This window comes from Anas platyrhynchos, chromosome 11, assembly GCF_047663525.1.
Source record: "Anas platyrhynchos isolate ZD024472 breed Pekin duck chromosome 11, IASCAAS_PekinDuck_T2T, whole genome shotgun sequence".
NCBI classification, from domain to species: Eukaryota; Metazoa; Chordata; class Aves; order Anseriformes; family Anatidae; genus Anas; species Anas platyrhynchos.
The window spans coordinates 11,006,556-11,025,186 of NC_092597.1; the positions used below are offsets into that span (position 1 = coordinate 11,006,556).

Here is an 18,631-nt window from a genome sequence, read left to right on the forward strand (position 1 = left end):
GGACCATGGAACATGACAATAAAATAAATTTATCATGTTGTAGAATTAAAAGTCATTGCCAAAGAAAATACAGGACTTTACTAGGCAAGTAGCTGAATAATGTAATATACCTTTAACATATGTGTACTTTCAACATCTTACCTTTACTAATAGCATAGTCTTGCATACTGATCCACAGGCTCCTTGCTGGCTCTTTTGTACAACCCAAGGCCAAATCAACATAGACAGTAATCTCAGGTCTCAGCTTATAATCAAACGGCTTCTGTTCCTCGTTTCCAGATAAGGCCACTTCTAATAAGGAGCTCATGCATTTATCTAACAGAAGGGAAATACTTAAGGAATTAAACTCTGCAAATTTTGAAGATTTATGCATCTACCCTTACAAGTGTGTAAGCGTATTTCACTCTCCACTCTATTCCAGAAAAAAAAAGGAAAAAAAAAATCAATACACTTCTTTGTCTGACTGCAAACTCTCATGAGATAAGGAATAAAAGCAACTCAGAGTTACCATTTGTGTAAAATGTATGGAGACTTGGAAGCATTAGCCAATCTGTTTCAAAATCATAAATCTGTATTGATTCTTCCTGACCTGTAGTCATATGCTTACAATTACTGCATCTTCAGACATGGATCCCTTTAAAACTACAATGTTTTGTAAGTAAGTCTTGAAGCAATCCACTCAGAATCAGAGGAAGGAGGAGATGTGAATTAAGAGAAACACACCACAGAATATGAAGCATTACTCATATAGGAAAGGTTGGCTAGAAATAGTCATGCTGAGTGCTGTCAACAATTCTGGTAAATCAGGAGGACTTAATTTTTTTTTGTTTTAATAATCTAATTACAATTAACAAAAATTCCACTTTGTAAGCAGAATACAATTTAAGATGATATTTTTTGATGATAAATATGAACAATGGAGCCCGTGGTTTGTCTGATAACACTGAACATCTAACAGTAAAACAAATTTAAAAATTAACTCAGTGAAATTTCTGTTACTTCTTGCACTGAGAAATTGCATTTATTTTTTTTTATTTTCTTTATGCATTTCCAACACCCTTTGTAAACTACGATACATACTTACACAGCCATATTCCATCTTCTGGTATTTCTATGTAAATAGACAAGAGAGCTGAAAGATGAACCCTATGTACACAAGCTTACTCAAATGTGATCTGGAAATTTCAAAACTGAACACAAATATTTACAATGACAGTCAGATTCATGTATTTAACAGCTTACCCAAATGAGGAATATCCATTTCAACTCCATCACTGAGAAGGGGAGTTTTCAGCCAGTAGGCTGTATCTTGCTCCTCAGGGGACACTGGAGGTCCTTGAAGCATGCCGCCAAGACACCGCCCAATAAGTAAAGCTACAGTCCTCTCTAGATCAACAAGCCATACCCAAGACTGGGCAGGCTGTGGTAATGGCACTCCAGCAGGATCTATTAGTTCAGGTCCACCTACAAGTATTAGCAATGAATCACCAAATTAGTCACCCATATTTAAAAATAAATAAATACATAAATAAATAAATGCAATTAATAAATTTAATTGAAGATCTTGGTAACATTTCCCAGTAAATAGCTGACTGGCCTTTCTGCCAACAACTTGTAGAAACAACAGTTAGAACGAATTGTTCAGTTAGTGTTTCAGTTTCATCAGCAGCAAAAGCCATGACCATTGACAGTACAACTATTCAACCGCAAAGTTGAAATGCCCTTTTAAACTTTTCCCAAACATCTATTTTGCCCAATACATATTTCTTTAGGTTCTGCTAAACTTGCACAGATAAATGATACAAGCAAGAATTTCTAGTCTTCAATTTCTCGATCAAAAAGGACTACAGCAGTGCTCTCTCACAAGATGGTTCCTGAGAGTTTCTATTATTTACCTTCTTACCTCACTATGAGAGTTTATTGACTAAACTAAAATCTCATTTGGGATTTTGTCATCTTAGTATATATCCAATTACCTCCTTATCACTGATTTCTTTAATAAAGAATATTCTACAATTTTGCAACATCTGCTCAGAACCGTATGAGAAAACAGTTCAATTATGACCAAATAAAACATTTTTTTTCTGTTCTTCCTTTCAGTTACTCTGTTTACCTGAAAAAGCACAATGACATATTCCTCTGCGAACTACCTGTGCATGTTTATTTGAAATAACAGATATAAACTTTAAGCTATTACTATCCCAAAAATCTTGTTTGATTTTATTTACTTTTCATTAAGGGATCATTGAGAAGGAATTGCAGCACATAACAGGAAGCAAAATTAAATTTGCACATGAAAGTAAAAAGATCATGAGAGAATTTCTGTTCCATTTACAAGCAAAGAACAGTTATTTTCATGTATTACAAGCTTAGTATCTTCAGTTCACTATATGTGTTTCCCATACAGTTCTTGCATTACCACCCAAGCTGAGTTATTACACTTACCATGAAGTGGCCACTGTAATTCTTGATCTTCTAGAAGTGCTGCAGCAGGTAAGAGTCTATTAAGACGATCTAAAGGTGGCAACAGATCCAGCAGGTAACTCAACAAAGGACGAGCTACTGACACTGGCAGTAACAATAACGAGTTGACAATCTGAGACAACATACTACCAGCTGCAGATACATAAATTACATCTACAGAGAGAGCAAAAAAATAATAATTATATTTTGGAATATATTTATATCCTATGCACAGTTTAACAAGTCACCAAGAACTGCATAAAAATACCACATTTGTCTCAACATGTATCAAGAGCACATGTTGAGTTGCGTTTGTTTAATAACCATAAATACATTCCATACTTCCCTTCTACACTTTCCAGTAATCTCAAAAAAAATGTACTTTTAAAAAGAATAATCTAGAACTAACAGTACTGAGACAATAACAGACAGAGACAACATCCTCTGTATTTTGTAGTTCTTCTACATGCAAGATGTCCTACCAAAAACATGAACTAGATGCTATGCTTGGGTAGATGACTCATCTCTTCCTTTGGAGGAGAGGCTTGTGATATGCATGTGTAGGGAAAATAAAGTGTTTTATTATTCAAATCTAAACAAACAAGAACTGCCCTAAGCTGATGATATCTCCATTACTGATTTTTCCATGAACATTTACCTCTCAGTTTTTCCCCAACACTACCATTCCAAGAGCTTTCCTTAAGCAGCGTTGCGGAACGGGAATAGATATCTGTAGCATGAGGCAATAAAAGCTGAAGGTGTTTGTGAAGCAGTGCCACACTGCTGGAATTCTAAAAGGAAACAAATCACCAAACATCATAATCATGTACATGATTTTTACGGGTTCATTACCTATATTAGTTCAGTTTCCAAATGCTGTTACAACATTCTGTTGTTCACACACACTGAAGCGGATTTTCCCCCTTTAAAACAAAAGTAAGGGCACATACCTCACTAACACTGTTGATGTGACAAAAAGCCAGCAACTGTTTTTGCAGTGAACATAAAAGCTCATGAAGATGTGCAGGTTGGCTGTTTTCTGATGATGATGTACCCAGTAAAAATTTGTCACTGTTTTTTTCCAGTTCTCCAAAGGCTTGATCCTATTTACCCAAAAGAAAAAAATAAAATAAAATAAAATAAAAAGTCTTCAAATGCTGTAATACTTCACTACCATCTTAAAAAAAAAGCTTTTTTACCTTTAGCACATGCACCTCTGATTACTGAAGAAATCAGATAAAGTTAACTGAATCATGAGATAAACAAAATTACAGTCATTTTAAATATCATGGTAGTGATTGTGATAGCTATCAAGAGAGTATTTCTGTTCTAAAGAGGGTTATTCTCAGATGCAGAAGTATTTTTATTTCAATGCAAAGGAAGACTGGATAGCGTAACTCTCCCCACACTCTGACTTCCAAATTACGGTATGTCGTAGTAAGTAATATCCCTTCAGAATTTGTTGTGGGCTGATACATAGAAATGTTTCAGATCAGAATCCTTCCTTGCTTAACCTAGGACAGCAGTAAAAGGAGCAGCAGGTAGATGGCTGCTCGACTGCCTTCTGAATTCCGTAGCAAAAAATGGAGATAGCTTCAAGTAGAAAATTGAAAGTAGATGAATCTATCTGACTGGTGAATGTCTACAGAAAAGAACCAAAACTACTGACCCTCACCCTCAGCGGACAGAGATACTGTACTGGAGAATTAAAGATCTCAGGTTTCTTTTCTCTGTTATATTTAACCAGCTAGTTGAATTTAAAAAGTGCAAGTCAGTCATTTGCGCTTATGCTTCCTTGAACTTCTCATCGGCCTATGCTATTCTACAGCTAGGAACAATAATCTGTTTGACATGCTATAATAAGATGGCTGACCTGTACTTGATGAACTACTGGCAAGGTAGTTTCCCCAGTGTCAAGTTAATTAAACAGACTTGCATTCCTGCTGTCTTTTCTCTGGTTGCTGAGGCTATACTGACATAAGGGGTATTATACAACAATCTACTTACTACATGTACTGTATTCTATCTTCCAAAAAAAAAAAAAAAGTGCAGCCAAAGTAACAGCAGTAAATTCTTCAGTCTGATATAAAATCAACTACATTCATGTAAGACAAGTTAAACAAAAAACCACCACTACAAGAACATTAGATCCATAATGTCAGAGGTGGCAAACTAATTTTAGTCTATTTCCAGAGACAAATACATATGGCACTGCTGCTTTAGACAAACAAAAAGAGTAACATTTTCTGAAAACTTTTAACCCTTCCAAATATTCAGAATTCATTATCACTTTAAAAAAAATTAAACACAAGGCCTATACATACAGTATAAAATCCCAAATTCCTTAGAAGAGTCTTCATTAAGATTTCTGCTAGATGAGTATCTGGATGACTGCTCTGGACAGTGTATGTTTGATCAGAGAGATTTCCATAGCTGATGCATAATGAGGAAGTTTCTGTGGCATCAGATGGTGAGCTATATCCAAGCAGGGAAGCTACATGGGTGTGATCTTGCAAGCTTGTCAAAATAATATCCAATTGCATTCTCTAAAATAAAAATAAAAATCAGTAATAGAGAACAGATAAATAAATTCAATTTGATAACCATACCTAGTAAAAAAACTGAGCTTGAAAAAGAGAAATCAAGACACTAGACCAATGCTTTCTTCAGGTTTCTTTTGTTGTTGTTGTTGTTGTTGTTGTTTTTTCTTTTTTCCCTGTTATTCTGATTTATACATAGGGAGAAGTAAAGGCGTAAAAAGCGGAACAGGCATAGAATAGGTGAAGAGAGGTAGCAGATACAGAGTAACATCCCCCACTGTTACCAAGAAAAACTCAACTTGTCCAGAAAAAAAATAAACTTGTTCTAACCTAGTAATTTTCAGTTTGTTTGTTATTGTTGTTTTGTACTAGTATTAATCTTCAGAAATCTTTAGGAAATTAGAATCACAAGATTCTTCTTCATAGTTCAATAAACTATACAGTTAAACTAAATAACCTGTTCAGAACTAAACTTCACTAAACAAGTCTATTCCACAGTGTATAAAACAGAGGACTTCACCAAGATGTTCTTCTGTGTACAGAATTGAGTAATAGTTACTCTTCTTTTTAAATCTGAAACTACTGATGTAGCTTCAGCCATCAAGGATAGGAACAGAGGCTCCTTATTTCCTTCTGTTTGGAGGGTACTTGGTAAGCCTCCTAACCTGCATAAATTCCTGGTCTTCACATTCATCAAGAGAGAAAAAGAAAAAAAATTTACATCCCAGTCAACTTTGCAAAGCAGGGTGAAATCTATGTAAGGAAAAACATTTTGCAAGTATTCTTCCAAGGAAATAGTTAACCTTCAGTTTCCATGACTTGTTAGATCATACTCATATTCAACAATATCTAACCTTCAAACTTGTCTAGACACGTTAACATAGAAACTCCTAATTTTTTTTGTAGTCTAGCTTCGCATGAGAAAACATGTAGTAGTGCTCCTTACCTTGCTAGATTTTGATTTAGCCAGGCTACATCGTTTAAGTTGGGCTTCGCAGAACATTCCATCAACAACATGCATGCACAACATTTCATGCACTTTACAAATAAGGCTCACCTCACTCTTCAACGCCCCCCCGTTGCTCCCAAAGCACAGACTATTTTTTCTTGACCCTACCTGTCCTTTTGATAAGCTTTCCCATCTATCAGGACCTTGGGGTAGAAGAGAATGTAGCAATTCCATTCTTTCTCGCAATGGAGGAAGTAGCATAGTTGCTCCTACTGAGAGAGTTTCAATTACAACCTAAAATTAAAGTAACAGAAAATATTTCTTTGGCAGGGGGTAAAAATAAATCAACTTACAGAACATCACACATAATGTATCCAAAACATCCACTTTACATCAGATTTCTTATACAAAATAGCAAATTAATCTTTCATTACAGGATGAAAAGATACACAGGACATTGAAGGAGTGAAATGAGACCAACATATTGGCAAAATACAAAATTTTTGTACATTGCTGTTTCCTCAATGACTGAGATCTTAAGAGAGGGCAGTTCAATCAGTCCACAAGATTAATATTTTTTAGTAAAATTTCAAGATAAACCATGTCCTGCTCCTATTACCTATTAAAGGTTGTCTAATACACAAATGTATCTCTATCAATTGACTGTATACTGATCACTTTCAGATGAAATCATATACATAGCAAAGTTTCTCTGAATATAAAATTAAATTAAACTTCAGAGCTACGCAAGTTCATCCCGTTTTAAAGGCAATATGAAGAGGCAAAACTTCCTAATTGATAGCTGAAAAATTGTTTCTATATGAGAACTGTGAATTTTCAATATGTAAAACAATCTTCACAGTATTTTTCAGCAATTTTCCATATTGCTATGGACTTGTGAAATTAAGTGCTCTGCTCTAAAACTTCAGTCCCATGTAATTTATTTATTTTTTTAAAACCACAAACACATGCTGAGAGTATAAGCTATTTCTTTACTAGTGACACCAAAATATTAAACTTATACTCTTGCTATTTTTGGCATATACTCCATATAATAAAGTGTGAGGTTCTGTTTCATTTAAACACACCCCAAAAGCTATTTGACCATTAGTTACTTTTGTTCACAAGCAAACTACCCAGCACCCTTTCTTCAAAGCTGGCAAGAAGTTACAATGAAGCTGAAGCTTGACTTTTTAAGCCCCTACATGGAAACTACAGGTTTCCATGATACATTTTACATTTATTTCTTACTCATGTTTATTATCACACAACCTAAAAGGTTTTAGGTTCATTATTGCAATTACATAATAATTAAAATGCTAGGGAAAAAAGCAGCTACTTGAAATTCCCAAGCACATGTTCTCCTCTACTTTCAGATTATAAAACCTGATGGTAATTAAAAATAATAATAATAATAAAAAAAATTTAACATGTAAAATTGTTAAGTCAGAATTGTGTTCGTAGTGCCTATTTTAGAAAATCCAAGTACAAAATTTCTAATTACACCATCAAAGAAAGTAAGAAAGAAGGAAAAAGTAGACTTTTTACATGTAAACAAAGTATTACTGACTTCTTGAATTTCATCAGGAACAGAAGAGTCCATCAGTCTAAACAATAAATTTCGAAGTGGACCAGCTTGCCGACCAAGAATGCTAGTAGCTACACCTCCAGCCAGTGCAAGTGCAAGATGATTAGAAAGCAGCTTCAGGCATAATTTAAGAAAACTGTGATGTTCCCTGTAAAAAGAAATATATCACTGATCATCTTTGTTATTGTTAGCATTGCTCCTTCTTATTTTTTTCTGCACTAAGCTTTTCACACTAACATTTTAATGTTGCAGACCAGAAAGGTAAGTAAACTATAACTAGGACTTCACATAAATTCCTCTGAAAACCTGCTGTTAATCTGCAAAAGTGTCTTTGCAGACAATGGTTCCAAGGAGCATTCAGTTTAGAAAAATAGTCCCATGAATTAAAAGGTAAAATCTTTCCAAAATACATAAACAGATACATAGACAAACAAATATATTCCTCACATAAAGAAAAAGATCAACTGTTTAAGAAGTAATAAATGTACTCTTCTCTCAGAAGATTTAGCAACAAAACAATCACATTAAAAACAAAAAGACTGGATATTAATTTCTGGTCTTCCTTAAAAAGTCTTTGTGGTGTTTTTTTTTTTTGTTTTTTTTTTTTTTTGTTTGTTTCTTTGTTTGTTCGTTTTTTAAATAAAGAGAAAAGTTTCAAAAGAAACATAGAATCAAAGAATATCCCAGCTTGGAAGGGACCCATAAGGATCATCAAGTCCAACTCCTGGCACCACATAGGTCTACCCAAAAGTTTAGACCATGTGACTAAGCGCACAGTCCAATCGCTTCTTGGTGCGGTGACTACTTCCCTGGGGAGCCTGCTCCAGTGTGCAACCACCCTCTCGGTGAAGAACCTCTTCCTGATGTCCAGCCTAAACTTCCCCTGCCTCAGCTTAACACTGTTCCCGCAGGTCCTATCACTGGTGATTAAGGAGAATAGGTCCTTCCCCTCCACTCCCTCTCGTGTGGAAGCTGTAGAGTGCACTGAGGTCCCCCCTCAGCCTCCTCTTTTCCAGGCTGAACAGGCCCAGTGCCCTCAGCCACTCCTCATACGTCTTCCCCCCCAGGCTTATCTTCATAGCCCTCCTCTGGAATCTCTTCAACAGTTTTACACCCTTTTTGTACTGTGGTGCCCAGAACTGCACACAGTACTTGATATGAGGCCGCACCAGTGCAGAATGGAGCTGGACAATTACCTCCCTCAGCTGACTAGCAATGCCGTGCTTGATGCACCCCAGGATAAGGTTGGCCCTCCTGACTGCCAGGGCACACTGCTGGTTCATATTCAACTTGCAGTCGACCACAACCCCCAGATCCCTCTCTGCGGGGCTGCTCTCCAGCGTCTTGTCACCCAGTCTGTACGTAAAGCCAGGGTTGCCCTGTCACAGGTGCAGGACCTGGCACTTTCTCTTGCTCAACTTGATGCAGTTGGTGATCGCTCAGCTCTACAGTCTGTCCAGGTCTCTGTCCAAGCCCTTCCACCCTCATCTGAGTCCACAACTCCTCCAAATGTAGTGTCATCAAACTTTGATACTTGCAGTGCTCTTTACAGGCATCAGTGAGGAAATATACATGCTTTTGTATTTTATAGCAATACATTTAAAACATCAATGTCAGTTTAAAAGATTCAAATTTGGAAAGGTAGAATAATGATTACTGATGATATGTAAAGAGTACTGATACCACCTCAAAATGCAATGGCAACTATACATCTTCTAGACATACAACAGTACATGATGTGGTTTGTGCATCATGTGTTAGTCATTAACTCAATGTATGGACTGATGGGTTACCACTTTAACAGTTTTGGTTTTTTTTGTCTTAGCTATCAATAAGTTAGTCAGCAGGCATCTACTGAAAATGGCTAGAGGGGAAAGAACTGGAAAGCAGAAACAATGCACAGAAACCATAAATGCACTTAAATGATATAGAAAAATGTGTTTTAAAGGATAACTCTGAAAGAAAAGTTCAGTTTAAAAGATATGTTCAAAATGAAAATAAATTCCAGACAAAAGATCCTGCTACACTTGAGGTACTGCAAAGTTCCTATGTTATACAAGGAAACAAAAGACACCTGAAAGAGCTAAACTGGTAAACCAGACTTTTGTTTGTTAAAGGCTGGCTAGGACTAAACCACACACCGCTGCTGTGGATTAAAGAAATTACAAAACGAGAACATTGCATGAGTTACATGTAATGTTACATTACATCATACCTTGATGAAGGAAAAGGAAGAGGGGGGATTTCACTGTTAATTTTGTCACAGTAGTGCTCAAGAAAAGAACGAAGATGTGAAAAGGTACTTTCTTCAAGGTCTACACAATAGGGTCTGTGCCATGCCACAACTTGCCTAGAATCGAACACCAAAATAAGTCAACTATTAAAAATATTCTAATTACTGTAACAAATTAGCAGTTTAAGCAGGTTAAGTGAGTACATGCTTGAGCTAACCAATTTTTTTCTTACAACAAACTAATATGACGTAGGCAGACTAACTTCCTGACCCTTGCAGGCATTTTCTACTCTTTTCCATAGAAGTCTTCACAAAACAAACACTGTTCATTTATAAACAAAATATCTACAGTGACACAAATATAAAAACATCTGCTCTGTGCAAAAGCTGACAAATACTCACAAAGCTGTTTTAGTATAAATTCCAGATTATAACGAGATTTTAATACAATATAGGTAGAATTCAAAAGGGGCATTACCACTTAGTACTATTTGACTTTAGTGGCTTTTCTAAGCTCCCTTTAAAACAGGGCATCTTGAAATACTGTCTGAAATATCTTCCAAACAGTAAAAGAACTCTTCTATTCCTTTGTGGTAGTCCATATGTAACTCTGAAGTTTATCAGCTCAATTTAATCACTTGATCATGCCTGTGGTGTAATGAAGCATTATTTCAGGCACTGTACATTAATAACCAAACTATTTATTTAGATGACTGATTTTAGTCCAGCTTAACATATAGCTATTCAGAAATTTATTAAGATGTTCAAGTCCACATCTAGTAATTTATCTGAGCTTCCCCATTTCCTAAAGTCTTATGCTTAGTTTCCTCTTTGTTATACTGAAGGAAACTACATAAACTACAGGAAATGTAGTCAGAAGCACAGAATAAAGATCTACTGTATTGTTTGTCCTCACATTGCCTAACTTTTTGATTTTTCATAGAGGGCTTATTTTTGCCTACTAGCAGATAAGAAATCTTCATATAAAAGTCTTAGTATCCAAATTAGTGGTGCTGCTATGTTATCGCTTCTTCTAATCTCTAACAGTTGAGAGATTAAAAAGACACTGAAGTCCAAAACATTACAAGCAGAATACTTCAAATACATGATGTGATTAGCACCTTCAGGAGTATTACATGTATCCCAAAGGCTACCTGTTTAAAAAAAAAAAATTGTACTTGTCCCCAAGCATCACTGTTACCTGTCTCTTGGAAGAGCTGTCCATGCGAGGCTATGGGAGGTTCCAGCTGAAATCTGTTGAATTGCAACTCCATCTAAACCACTTACTTTCTTTGGTTTAGTAATGGGACCAGTAGAGTTTCCCTGACCACACTGTCCCATTGAATTGTTACCCCAAGCATAAACTTCATTATCTATAAAGTAAAAAACAGAATCTGAGACATAACTGCTTCTGACTGAAAAGGGAGATTACAGATTTTTACACTTTACTTATCTTACCATGAGAAAGTGCCAAACAGTGACTGTCACCAATTGAAATATCAACTATTCTTGTAGCAGCCAGCTCTTCAATAAGCTTCGGTCTGAGAGCAGTTGCTTCAGACGAGCCACAGCCAAGGCATGCACCACAGCCCCATGCATAAACCTAGAGCAAACATAGTCACAAAATATCAGTATCAAATTAGTATTATTGGTCACCATCAACAGAACACTGGATAACCACTTTCACAGTAACTACAATTACATTTTCATCAAAACATACATACTACTTTCATCACTAAAATACATTTCATATAATCTACATTTATTCCCTCCAGCCACTCACTGGATATAGAGCACATCAGCTGGGAGGTTGTTTCAAGAAACAAAACCACTAAGTAAACTTCAGTATTCTTGATCCACACTTCACACACTGTCTTTGAATCACGCTGAGGTCAGGTTCAGTTAGGTTACATGTCTGGAAATGTTTGTTGTATTACATGTGTATACATCATGCCAGTAAAGGCCCCCTTTACCAACTAACATTTATTTCCAGGCTTTCCTGAGATATTTTGGATTAGAAGTACAACAGTTAACACTTACATTCTAAAACATGTATTTTTAAAAACTATTAAATTTATTTAAAAACTAAATTTATTTAAAAACTGGTGCTTAAGTAAGCATCTGAATTGTTTAATGGATGAAACATGAAGTGCATTTCCTTGCTTTTTGCTTCCTGAAACCACTTTGCTTAGTGAATTTGATTTGGTTTTGCACTTTTGATTTAGTTTTACGTTTATTAACCTAAAAAGAATTAATTTTTCTGTGGCTAACCAAGACTCTTGGAATGTGTACTTTTACATGACTCTTCAGCACATTATGAATTAATCTAGCCTATTAGGATCTCAGTACTGTTAATCAATATCTAATTGGGAACTTTACTGGTATTTAAGAACTAGCTGTATATTTTCTCAACAGCCAAAATAATGAATGCTGAAATAAACCCATGCTGTCTTCTTCTTACATACCAAATCTCATCATTTGAGTGAAAACTTATTTTTGCCTACCTGTCCTGTTGATGTTAAGGCAAGCGAAGACTGGCTTCCAGCACAAACTTTACGAATAAACATTCCTTGCAAGGCTTCTATAACTTTAGGTTTATACACTCTGTTTGTATCTCCATGACCAAGTTTGCCTACAAAAGGAAGAAATACAAACGGGAAGTATTTTTGGAGTATTACGAGTATCCGAAGTACCCCAAAAGAATTATTTTCAGATTTCCAAAAATGTCAAGGCATGCTTTTAAAATTAGCACATTATTATTTTTATAAAACATACTCTCTTTCAAATACATTAATTACAGACTTCAGGAAATAAGTATTTATTGTAGTGTCCTTATAAATGGAAATATCAATTCCATATAACTGCAGTATTCATTTCCTGCTACTTAATTACTAAAGCCTTCCAAAGCACTAAACCTACTATATTTATCCAAGATTAAAAAAAAAAAAAAAAGTTCTCTCTCCTTGTTTATAAACTCACTTGGAAAAAAAAAGCCAACACACTTTTCTACATTTTTTCTAACAGCTGTGCGCACTTGTATCTTAAACATTAATAGTTCAATTCGTCTTTACTTCCCCTTTAACTTCCTTTTGAAAACAAATCTTCTCTATACATCCACCATTTTTAATCAATGACCTTAAAACAAAGACTATCATTACAGTGGCTTTGTAAAGTGGCTTTGTGGTGCTTCGCTGCCTACTGGGGGTAAATCAACAACATGAACAAATACATTTTTGGCCATATCAAGTAAGCAGGCTTATTTGAAAGTTATCTGCAAGCAAAGCATTTCTTCCAAAATCATTTACACATGATTTTAGGTTTCTTCTTTTCCCTTCAGATATCTGAAAATCCATTTTTAAAGTCTATAATCTTACAATTAAGCTTTAAATACTGTATTCAGATTTTACTAAAATCTTTCCTTGAAGAGCTTCTTGAACCCAATGGCAAAAAAAAAAAACACAAAAAAAACCCACAACCAAACCTGCAAGGAGTATTTAGACTATACAGTAACTGGAATACGGTGAAAATTACTACCGAAACATTAGTTTTACCTACCATTATCTCCTCCTCCAAAGGACCATACTGTTCTGCCATCTTTGGACAGAGCTATTGTGTGTGAACTGCCACAGGAAACCTCTCCTACATTACTAATATCTTTTACTAAAGTAGGAATGTTGCGACTGTTGCTGTCACCATGACCTAAGAAAAACAGAAACATTTATTTTCTTTTTGTGAAGATTTAAGATTCTATCGTGGTTTGTAATTCCAGTAAAATTTAGCAAAACCCATGGAAATTGTAATCATTGCAAATTAAAATTTCTGCCCACTTTTTGGAAAGATTTTTAGTAGTGTCAGGAAGATACCTGTAGTACGGTTAATAAACATTTCATTTTTATAAGACAAACTGCAGAACACTTCTTCATAACTTACTACCGCTAAATAATTTTTTACCTAGTTTATAAGAAATAAAAAGAATTACTAGTATAACTGCCATTAATACTAGTTGACAAGGTAGCTATCCTTCCTAATACTGGGCAGCACATATGCTGAACAGCATAAGGAAACTAAAATAGGGGCAACTCTTACTACTATCAATAAAAGCACACATTGTGCACAGATGAATGAAAATAGCAAAGTAGACCTTTCTATATAGTCCTCTCTGCAGAAACCTAACACATTACAGTACCACCTAACTTGACAGAAAAAAAATACTGTGTGGCATCCGTAAAGGACTGAATGCAAAGGAATTACTATGGCCTAATTAAATGCTACTTTTTAGCTACACACCAGAAGACACCACTACACAGTTCAAGTTACCCTACGCATGTAAAAAGACCACATTAACACAAAATTCATTAAGAACTTTTCTCGTAAGTTCCTCCAAAAATAATACGTTAAACCTGTAACCTAGTGTGTCTCCTAACAGTAGGGCTACAGCTCAGCAATTCTGTGATTCCCTTGAAAATCTCTGACAGACTAAATTGTAAAACAACATCCTCCTCATGTTTTGTCTCTGCAAGTTGCTTGCTTTCACCACTCTACTTGGGAGATCATGACATTCAAATCAAATACAATAGAAGGAAACTAAAGTCCAACTTAGAGCAATTTTCTGTGCAAAATCTGGTATTTCAACAGACCCTACTTAGAGCAATTTTCTGTGCAAAATCTGGTATTTCAACAGACCCTGCTTGAGAAGGATAGTTTTATACTAGGCATGCAAGCTGTACAATAAAGATGATGAAATAGATAAAAGTGAAATTTAAAAAGATAGAAATGCTGCATTCATCATTTCAGTTAAATTTATTTTTTAGGCAAAATGACAAAGCCATTTTGGGAAACTCAAATGTCAAGTTTCTTTATTAATATTGCATTAGAATCAGACCCTTGATATTATTGCCAGTTATTCATGACTGCTTAAAGAACCATCCTATCATCTCTATATTATGTTCATCTAGAGCTCTAGTTTATTTTAAATACCTGTTGTTCACATTTAAGTGGCAATGGCTATCATATATAGTCTTATAATGAATGAACTAAGTTTTCTTGGAAAATAATCATAGAATATTTATAGAATTAACTGCACTGAAAATTTTTAATAGCCTTTACACTAGTATTTATATTCATCTATACACATGCACACCTTTGTATACATGTGCATATGTATTTATATTTAGAAGGGACAATAAGAGAAAAAATTAAATATCTATAGCATCATTACTAGACACAGGAATTCTTTCAGAAGTATTGAAAATTACCTAATCTTCCAAAGTCTCCTTCCCCCCATGTGTATAGCTCTCCATCTTCTGTAACAGCAGCACTATGCCTGTATCCAGCTGATACACATACAACAACCTAAGACACATGTGAAAATATTAATTACATTTTTTAACGAATAGGAATTTTGAAAGCTTATGAAAGTCAACTTTTGAAAGGAGTCATTATACATCTACGCTTGTGCAGAGCAAGTACACATCCAAATTAATTTTTGTGAAGTTTACGGCTTAGGATTTGGTAAGTGGAAGTTGGTACACATAGAGGTAAGTTTATCTATAAATGGGTCATGATTTATTTAACATAACAATATCCCAGCCTTACACAGTAGCAGAAAGAAGCAAAAGCAGGTGTTTAAAACATTGGCCAAGACATCAACATATATAGAAAAGAAGGCTTTTTTGGACAATACAAATGAAACCACTAAAAAGTTGCATATGAAAAGTCATGATGTTACAGCTAACAAAAGCAATGTTCTTCTGGAACATCACTGCACTTCACAAAATCATGTAAGCAAGTTCTAGTAGTGCAAGAAGGTTTATCAACAAAGCCATCATCCAAACCACATGCCTAAAGGCAACAAACAAGTTAAAGTGCTTTCCTGAAACAGATCTAACTTCAAATAGAAGTTTAGATAAAACACAGAATCTTAAGATTTTATATATTTCAATTTTTAAATAGAACAAACATAGGTGTGCTCCTATACAAAACATACCTTCCCTTGCAGAGGACCCTGAATAAGCTTGGGATATTTCTGAGTTGAACTATTTCCGTGACCCAGTTTTCCGTAGTCACCATCACCCCAGCTGAAGACTTCCCCTTCTGTTGTAAATGCTAGAGTGTGCCCATCAGATCCTTTTGAAGATGATACTTTTTTAATAGATCTATGAGGCTCAAAAGTCAATTTTTTCAATGTAGACTGGTTATTAGAATCACCCAGTCCTAGTCTCCCATAACTGCCTTTACCACAGGCTCTAACAGAACCATCTGTAGAAATTACAAAAGTACAATATTGTCCAGCTTCAATCTATAAACAAGAAAGGTAAAATATTAAAAAAAAAAAAAAAAAAAAGAAAGAAAGAAAAAAGAAAGATTAGATAAATGTACAAACCATCTGTAGGTCTTAAAGCATGTATTTTTGAACAGAATGTCAAGTTTCTTTCTATATCCCTTTCATATAGTATAACATAAGAACTAAGGAGAGTTAAGACTTCAGCAAGCAATAAAATTCAAATCCTTGAAAAATACTTGATGAAATTATTTTCTTTATGTTGAGGACATAAATAGCGATTAAACGGTTCTTATTTGCATCTCTTCTATAGACTGCAGAACTCAGGCTGCTTTCGTATCTCCCAGACCCATAAAATGGACAGTCTTTGAAGATACATTAATTTATTATGATTAAAAAGACAAAGTAACTCATTCCACTCCTGTTTTGTTTCAGCTCAGGTTTTGGGGTGTGTGTGTGTGTGGTGTGTTTTTTTTTTTGTTGTTTTGTTTAAATGCATAAGCTTGCTTTATAATTCCTGGTCCTACAGTTCACTGGCATATACAATGAATCAGAGAAGTCAACAAAAACAATTTCAGAAAATGTACCTAAATTGTCTAGTGACCCTGAAAAATGCTTTTACTTAAGTCAACAGTGCAAAGCCAATACAGCAACAGAAAAGCAAACTATTCTGTGTCACGCATCAATAGAAGTGCTACACTGCAACTGCACAATCTGTGACTGAGAGCAGAAAGAGCATACTGTATATTGATTTTCAGAAAGCTAATTAAGGTTTCTGTGCCAGCAGTTAGCCCTGTTTGGACTTTTAAATGAGACATACTTGATGTGAAAAACACCAATGGAAAAGATGATTAAGTACTTAAGCTATCTTTTAAACAACAGTGAAAAAAACCTACAGGCAAGCAAATTCCTCTCTAGAAATGCATTTCATTGTAAATTAGATAATTCAGTCTTTCTTCTTACATTGATATTGATGTATGTGCATCATTAAAAAAGAAACAGAATCCTTTTTCCAGGCATCAATAAAAGTAGTGAGATATTTTCTGTAAAGTAACTTGTGTGGTTAATTCTTGTACCTTTATTACAACTTTGGCACTTAGAAATTAAGCATTATTTTCCAGTTTCATGCTATAACTACGAATGTGTTACGTTTTACACTGTGTACTGCTATAAATGTCACTCACAGTCTGTGCATCAGAAAAACTTGGAGCAAGCTTGGGTTGAAGTATTTTCTCTTGAGTTCCTTCTACCAGTTGATGACTGCTGTTGCTACCCCAAACATAAACTTCACAGGTCTCAGAAACAATGGGAGCATCACCCGTTTGAATGCTGTCAGGGCTGGCACATGTTCTTGAGTAGTCTGATGCCATTCGACAAACCTATTAAAAAGAAAGATTTATTACACAGTGTATTTTCATTTATCTCCCTATAATAGTGTTTGATGCAACTTAAATTTCTTCTTGGTACAACATTGCCTAAAACACAAATCATCACCTTACCATCAGTAACTTTTCCAAATTACTTTGTTTTTCTGCATCTTAGCTTGTTTTGGCCTTCCTCTTCCGCTCCAGGATAACTCAGCAGAGACTCAACCCCATCCAAACATACACATCAATCAGATGTAAAGTATAGTTACCTTAAATTCATGACATACCTCTTCAAATAAACACAGAGCCGCCTCGTAAAGAGAACATAAGCCATCAGACGTTCTAGTTGGCTCTCTCCATTGACTCCGGTCAGCAGATGATCCCTACAATTTTTAAGTGTTATTGTGAGAAAAATGCTTCCATATAGCAACAGTGCTACAGTACAAAATACAGTAGGGATTTGTTGTTAGAGTATGTATGACATCTCCATACATTTTAGGGTAACAAAAATGTGACAGGTGTTCGTTAAACATTCTTATTAATCCATTTTTGTGAAAATACTTGGGTTTAGAGTTAATTTTTCCTAATACAGTTTTGTTCTTAAATGCATTTTATTTGTGTTCATTTTAAAATGATTACTAGTTAAATCATAAATCAGTAACCACCATTATTTTTATGCTCACATTACCTCTACATTTTGGTTTGTAATTTTATATCTAGTTAAAAAAAAAGAAAACACACACACAAAAACAACAGATAAAGTTCAGTCCTGCTACTGCCACACTTCTCTCCTACCTACCCTTAGGCTGGAAAAATACGGAACCAAACAAACAATTTGTTCTGGCAATCCACTCTCTCTTTCCTTTCATCTTGCAAAAGCCACATATCCTAGCATACAATGAGTTTGTAACCTATACACCAGAATCCTTCACTGATATAATATAGATGCTATACATCTTTCCTCAGTCAAAAGAATAAAACTTACCTAACACAGCAGGCTTACATTCCTAAAGAAAGCAGATTTTAACAACAGAATTGGTGTGAAGAAAGGATAATCTGCTACTGGCCAATGTGAAAAGAAAACAGATTACGTTCAGAATTTTAAAAGCCCTATTAGAATCAAAGCAACACTTTAAAGAGTTGGTCCAATCTAGAATTTGACACAAGTCCTCCATTAAAACACTGAATAACAGTAATAAAACTACAAATAG

At 35.0% G+C, this 18,631-nt stretch overlaps 1 protein-coding gene across 15 annotated transcripts in view; it reads right to left on the bottom strand.

Moving 5' to 3' along the window:
* The window catches only part of HERC1 (HECT and RLD domain containing E3 ubiquitin protein ligase family member 1), a 102,912-nt gene that overhangs the window by 64,952 nt on the left and 19,329 nt on the right, over positions 1 to 18,631 (bottom strand). For all 15 annotated transcript variants that reach the window (XM_027466644.3, XM_027466642.3, XM_027466636.3 and 12 more), the window contains exons 3-19: positions 17,708 to 17,803; positions 17,238 to 17,432; positions 15,760 to 16,071; positions 15,029 to 15,125; positions 13,329 to 13,472; positions 12,278 to 12,405; positions 11,232 to 11,376; positions 10,975 to 11,146; positions 9,756 to 9,890; positions 7,523 to 7,688; positions 6,121 to 6,246; positions 4,788 to 5,009; positions 3,414 to 3,566; positions 3,122 to 3,254; positions 2,446 to 2,637; positions 1,243 to 1,464; positions 142 to 315 (exon numbers count right to left, since the gene is read on the bottom strand). In XM_027466644.3, coding sequence (XP_027322445.1) covers positions 142 to 315; positions 1,243 to 1,464; positions 2,446 to 2,637; positions 3,122 to 3,254; positions 3,414 to 3,566; positions 4,788 to 5,009; positions 6,121 to 6,246; positions 7,523 to 7,688; positions 9,756 to 9,890; positions 10,975 to 11,146; positions 11,232 to 11,376; positions 12,278 to 12,405; positions 13,329 to 13,472; positions 15,029 to 15,125; positions 15,760 to 16,071; positions 17,238 to 17,432; positions 17,708 to 17,803 — 2,812 coding nt within the window. The remainder of the gene's footprint in view (positions 1 to 141; positions 316 to 1,242; positions 1,465 to 2,445; positions 2,638 to 3,121; positions 3,255 to 3,413; positions 3,567 to 4,787; positions 5,010 to 6,120; positions 6,247 to 7,522; positions 7,689 to 9,755; positions 9,891 to 10,974; positions 11,147 to 11,231; positions 11,377 to 12,277; positions 12,406 to 13,328; positions 13,473 to 15,028; positions 15,126 to 15,759; positions 16,072 to 17,237; positions 17,433 to 17,707; positions 17,804 to 18,631) is intronic.